At 38.3% G+C, this 5,991-nt stretch overlaps 1 protein-coding gene across 1 annotated transcript in view; it reads left to right on the plus strand.

Annotated features, from left to right (window-relative positions):
• Positions 1 to 572: 572 nt before the first annotated feature.
• The window catches only part of TFDP1 (transcription factor Dp-1), a gene marked incomplete at its 5' end in the record, with an annotated part of 27,092 nt that continues 21,673 nt past the window's right edge, over positions 573 to 5,991 (plus strand). The window contains one exon of the mRNA XM_010133175.1: positions 573 to 639. Coding sequence (XP_010131477.1) covers positions 573 to 639 — 67 coding nt within the window. The remainder of the gene's footprint in view (positions 640 to 5,991) is intronic.

Here is a 5,991-nt window from a genome sequence, read left to right on the forward strand (position 1 = left end):
TTTTTTAAAATAACTTCTGCTGTGAGCTTTCTCAGAGGATGGTGGTTACTTTCTAAACTTCTGTGTCATTTTGTAGCTTTAGATGCAAGAGCTTTGTATTCTGATCTTTAAAAAATAGTAAATGAAAAACTCAAGGCATTTTTTTCTGAATAACTTTTTTCTGATTAAAAGGGCTTAAGGTGCTCTCTACTACTACCTCTGGCATTTGCTATAATGTTGTAACTTCTGTGGTAGGTAAATAGTATCTCCACAGAGAAGGGTGTAGTGACAGGTGTCCGTTCTAATTAGAAGGCTATTAAAACAGTGCATGTACACTGTAAGACCTTATTTAGGACACAATGTGGCAAAGTAGGTGTAAACTGATTTTCTGCTACTTTTTAAGAATATAGGATTTGTAAAATGAAATTTTTTAAATTTGGCAAATATTACACTACAAATAGAACCATAACATAATGGCAGATTCGTAAAAAAAATGTAAGTGGTAGCAGCAGAGACTCTTGATATTAATCCATCTTTAATGATAAATGGCTATCTGTGTTTGTAAATTTAATAAAAATTTCCTTCTTTAACAGGCTGGACTAATTGAAGCCAATGGAGAGCTTAAGGTGTTTATTGACCAAAACCTAAGTCCTGGAAAAGGTAAGAACACAATTTTTAGTACAAATTTCCATTTCTTGGTGTTTAGTTGTTCTGCTTATTCCTGGTTTTAAACTCCTTTTTTAGCACAGTTTTTATAAAGCTTTTATCAAGTTGTATCTTACATAATCAGCAAGCAAACGGTAGATTTCCTGTGGTTTGTGATTTTGTTTAAACTGCATGTAAGTTCAGTGGTAGTTTGTCATCCCATATGTGGTGATCTCAGTAGTGTAGCTTGTTTTAGACCATCCTGGCCTTTATACTTAAAATACATCTTTTGGGGCACCATGTTTTAGCAAATGGGAAAAATGCTGGAGTGTAGAAGTTTAAAATGGGTTATGACAATTTTTATGATAGTGCATCCATTTTAGTGGAAGCCTATGTGAAAAACTATTTCGAACAGAACTGTTTCAGACTTGCAGATAATGGCCATGCATGTATGATAGGGTAATGTAATCAAGCAATTTAATAAAACATAGGCCGTATACTTGAACTTGACACGTAAGCTCAAAAACTAAGAGTATCTATACATTTGAGGAGTTAGGAACTGCACTTTAGAATTAGTGTAGTTGGGGAAAAAAAATCAGAAGCACCACTGAGTTTCGGTCGCCTGCAGTTCTGGACAACTATGTTGTACAGTCTCTTCTGTGAACTGATTATGCTATATATGAAGATTAGATTTTTGACCCCTGTATTCTTATGGGAAGGCTGTAAAACTATTCTCTGATTTCCAGTTAAGTATATTCTTGTCAGTTTAAGCATTTTTCTGGTGGCAGTGTTGTTTTTCAGCTTAATAGTTTTCTCCAGTATGGTTACCTACTCTTTCTGACTAACAATTTTGTATCTTTAGTCTTTAGTTTGACAGGCCAACAAGCCACTGTTTCCTAGATTCCTTATCAGATGAGCTCTTTTTCCTCTGTATTTACCTTGTCGTCATTCTTTGAGTCTGATTTCTTTCTCTAAATTGAACACAACTGACCAAAATAGTATACATGACTCAAAGTGAAGCGTCAAGTCGTATTTGTGCGGAGGTAATTTTTCTGTGCAACGTCATGTTTGATTCACAGGCGTCTCACAATAGATTTTGGTGAAATGGCTATTTTCCTTTGTTGCTTCCAAATGATGATACTCTGGTTTATTCTTGTGTGTGACAGATGGTGTGCTTTGATAGGCAGTACTAAGTAGGGTGAAATTTATTAGGACAGTCATCTACTTACTACTTCTTGTCTGATGCTCGCATAAACCTCACTGTTGACAAATCTATTGACTTTATGCATTGCTGGATTACATTAGTACTATCAGATTAACCTGTAGTCCAGTTCAGGTGAACTCCATTAGTGTTATTGCTCTAGCCTCTTATACACCATTTTAGGAAAGCGTTTATTTTCACAGCCTGCAGAACTTCTAATTTTGGTCATCACCAATCTATCTAACAGTTTTTCTAGGTACTCCACGTCTTTTGTTGGAATCTCACTAGGTTCTCTCTTTGACATTACCTTGTCTAAAATATACATTGTTTTCCAAAAGGGGGCTGTCCAACTGTCTGCCACGATCTACCTTGGATGGAGAAGGCACTATGGTTTGAATAACAGACATTCATTAACTGGTTCCACCTATGTATTTGTAAATGCGGTCACACAACCCTGAACAAAAAAAGCGTGCAGGTAGATATGTGATCCTTAACAGCTGCACCATTTCCCCTACCCTGATGGGCAGTAAAACTGATGTTTTTGTCAGTGCGGATGCTTATGGGAACATTCTACATACTTGTGGGCATCTGTGTCTAGACCCTGTTACAGTCAGAGGAGCGTTAGTCGAAACAGACAGCGCAGTCTAGACAGCAAGAATTGGAAATATGAATCTTCCATTATCACATAGCTCTTAAAGTAGAACTGGGCAAAACAGAGGCCATTTCATTACTTGTAGAATTTCTAAAATAAAGTGATTAAATAGTTTATTATAGACTTGCAGCTTCTCCCTTTTGAGTCAAGCTCAGTGTATACCACCATGAACGATACAAGCAAACTAAGCTATCCTCAGTTAATTTCCTTACTTCATTGCTTTTAGAGGAGTTTCTTGGTATTGTTTCTCTTAGCTTGATTGTTTTGTGTTTCTTGCCTCTAGCTTGTCTGTGCTTTATATACAGGCTCCATAGTCTGTATCAGAGCTTAAAATAGGAAATACTTTGCTACCTATCTGAATACTTTAATGACAGAATTTATTCACTGAAGTAGTACTCATTTTTCCTTGCCCCTTTTTTATAATTTTTACTTTTTTGTGTAGTCTTTAAATGTTGGAATTCTAAATGGGACTATTATACACAAAAGTACTATTGTGCTTTCTAGAAGTACTTGTCTATGTTGAAAGCTGTCAGAAAATAATCTTTCTATTCTCTGGTGGTCATCATTAAAAATAGGTTTTTTCTTTTTTTTTTCCTTCCTATTTGGATTTGTATTTCTAAAAAGGAAGAAGTGTTTTCAGGAAATTGCAAGTCAATAACAAGGAGAGTTTGAGAATATGTTGCATTATTGTTACGAGATCAAATCCTCCCTACTGTTTCAGATGAATGGTTTGCTTAGTCCAGTCTGCTTCCCCCAACAACAGTAATAGGGCAGGTTCTTCAGAGAGAATGCAGGAGTCTGGTGACTTTCAGAAGTTCATTTTTCCTATGCTCTCTCAGCACTCAAGGTCATTGGATTAGTAATATCAGAGGGTGCATTCCAGAATCTTTTCAGAAAAGTCCAACTTTGAGAGACTCAACAAAATCAAGAATGCAACCTCAGTAAGAAACTTATGACTTCAGTTGTTTCATTTTGCCAGACAGATGTGAAAGAACGAGCTCAGCTGTGAGAGGAATAAAGGTTTTAGAGGAGTGGTAAAGGACAAAAAATGTCTCCTGGGTCGTAAGGATATGCTTCCAAAATATGGTTTGGGAGAAAGAGAGCAGAATATCTTTCTTGAAATGATTCTGTGACACTTCGAAGTCTGAGATGAGTACAGGGCTAAGTGATAGGTATGTGAATCAACCATGAATAATAAGCAAAGGTTTACTTTTCTGGTCAGAACAGGTTATTATGCAACAGTTCTTACAGCCTGTACAGCTTTGTTGCAGTGCTTTTGGAATAGCCTGTGACTGGACTTCTGTAAATTTTTAATCTGCACTGGCAGAAATCTGGAAACTGTTGAACAGGTTATTTTTAGACTGAGTTTTATTAGGGTGCGTAGCTGTTATTTCTTAGATGGATGATGAGAAGGCGGCATTACTCATCTTGCTTGAAAGTTATGCTGAACAATCTCTTACTTAGGGTCCTAAAGCTGTAGAACCTGGGAGAGAGAAGGTATGTTAGGGAATCATCTCTGTGGGCAAGTTCCATCCCTACATGCTTTCCCTGATTATTATATCCACTGTCAGAAACAAGCTACCAACCTAGACAGTTTTTACTTCAGCTAATGGTGACAAACTTTGGGAGAAAATAGTATTTAAAAAAAAGTTTATAATGCATGTAAATTTGGATAAATTGGTTGTGGGTCATGAAATACCATTCTAGAAAATGCTCTTAAAATGTTGTCTTTAAAAGTGTCTCGAGTGTGGACTAAGAGGTATCAGTCTGTATGTGGGAGAAATAAGCTGCAAGCTTGTGCTTCCTCCAGTGCTTGCACAACCTCCAGAAGAGGTTGGATGCAAATTTATCTGTGTTTTCTGATACCCCTGTGTATTTGCATTACTGGAGTGTAACACTCCATTTAGCCCTGAAAAAACTGTTCCGTGGAGCAAGGTGAAAGTTTTCCCTTGTATTAAGATGACACCGTTAGCTCTGCTCACCAGAGGAAGATTTTCTCTCTGCCTACCTCTGTTCATTCACCACTGAGAATTTAGCCTAGAAGGCTGATACTTAAAGTTAACTCTTGGGAAAGTATCAGTGGAGCAGCACACCAGTTATATCAATCCTTGTTTGATAATTGACTCCCAAATCTTAAAAAGGTTTCAGAAAATGTAGTTTTTCTTCTTGATGCAAATGCTTATGTTTGGGCTAAATTTTTTTACTATTTGAGTATTTGCAAATCCTTGGATGAGGAAACCTAGGTAATGAGGTTTTTCAGTAAGTTTGGCTTCAGGGTGGTCCTACTGAAAGGCTGTAATCTCTCTTGGAAGGGCATGAGGTATGACATTAACACCCTAGTGCAGCTTTCCTGTTCAGTGCAAGGTCTGCATTTTGTAGTCTGGTGCGGTTTAAGTGGTACAGTTCCCCAATTTGGTCTAAGGTGGTTTGGTTTGGTAAAAGCATGACTGCGAAAGGTTTAGTGTACTTGGTAACCAGGAAGATGTTTTTTTGCTATACCCTGTTCAGGAGAGAAGCAATGATGCGATGAGCAGTAAGAGTCTCAGAAGGGAAGCTTTTGTTTCAGGAAATCCTGAGCAATGCCAGGTGCTTTTAAAATGTAACTTTGCTAGTGACTGCTGGTGAGTTAACATGTGCAGCAAAAGGTAGCTGTATATCCAGATGTCTTCTTGCTGGGGAACTCTAATAAAGCCACTTGGTTTTATATCTGCTGCTTGACCTGTGCTGTTTTATTTACTATCAGCTTCAATTGTGCCTCGTGGAGGAATGCTAAATCCCACTGGAAGCAGTTGCAAGTTTCATCAGCTCATTCCAAAATTCAATTGCATTTTTCTTCTACAGCCTCAGCTGCTGAGAATATCATTACACAGGGTCCTCTTCTTTGCTTGTTACCCTATATTCAGGAATGGGTTTTGTAGAAATTGTGCCTAAATTAATGCCAGTAAACCCTAGAATTATAATCAGAAGCAACAGTCATAAAAATTTCAAAGGTCAAGTGAAGAAAAGCTGAGGGACATTGTTTAGGGACCCAGGCAGTGCAGGGTGAACGGTTGGGCTTGATGGTCTTACAACCAGATGATTCTGTGATTCTAAGGGCATTCAAATTGGGATATATAGCTCTATCCTTTTTCTGACAAGAATAAAAAGGATTCTGGGGGTGCTGGTTGGCAGCAGGCTCAGCAGGAGTCAGCAGTGTGCCCTGGCAGCCAAGAGGGCAAACTGCGTCCTGGGGTGCATTAAACATGGCATAACCAGCCAGTCAAAAGAGGTGATTATGCTGCTGTATTCAGTGTTGGCACAGCCTCACCTTGAGCACCGTGAGCACTTCTGGGCCCCACAATTTAAGAAGGATATGAAGGTCCTTGAATGTGTCCATAGAAGGGCAACCAAGCTGGTGAAAGTTCTGAAAGGATTGTCGTTTGAGGAGTGACTGACGAGTTTGTGTTTGTCTAGTTCAGAGAGGAGATGGCTGAGGGGAAACCTCTTCACTCTTTCTACTTCCCCTCCTCAGGAA

Source organism: Buceros rhinoceros, unplaced genomic scaffold, assembly GCF_000710305.1.
Source record: "Buceros rhinoceros silvestris isolate BGI_N320 unplaced genomic scaffold, ASM71030v1 scaffold773, whole genome shotgun sequence".
Lineage (NCBI taxonomy): Eukaryota > Metazoa > Chordata > Aves > Bucerotiformes > Bucerotidae > Buceros > Buceros rhinoceros.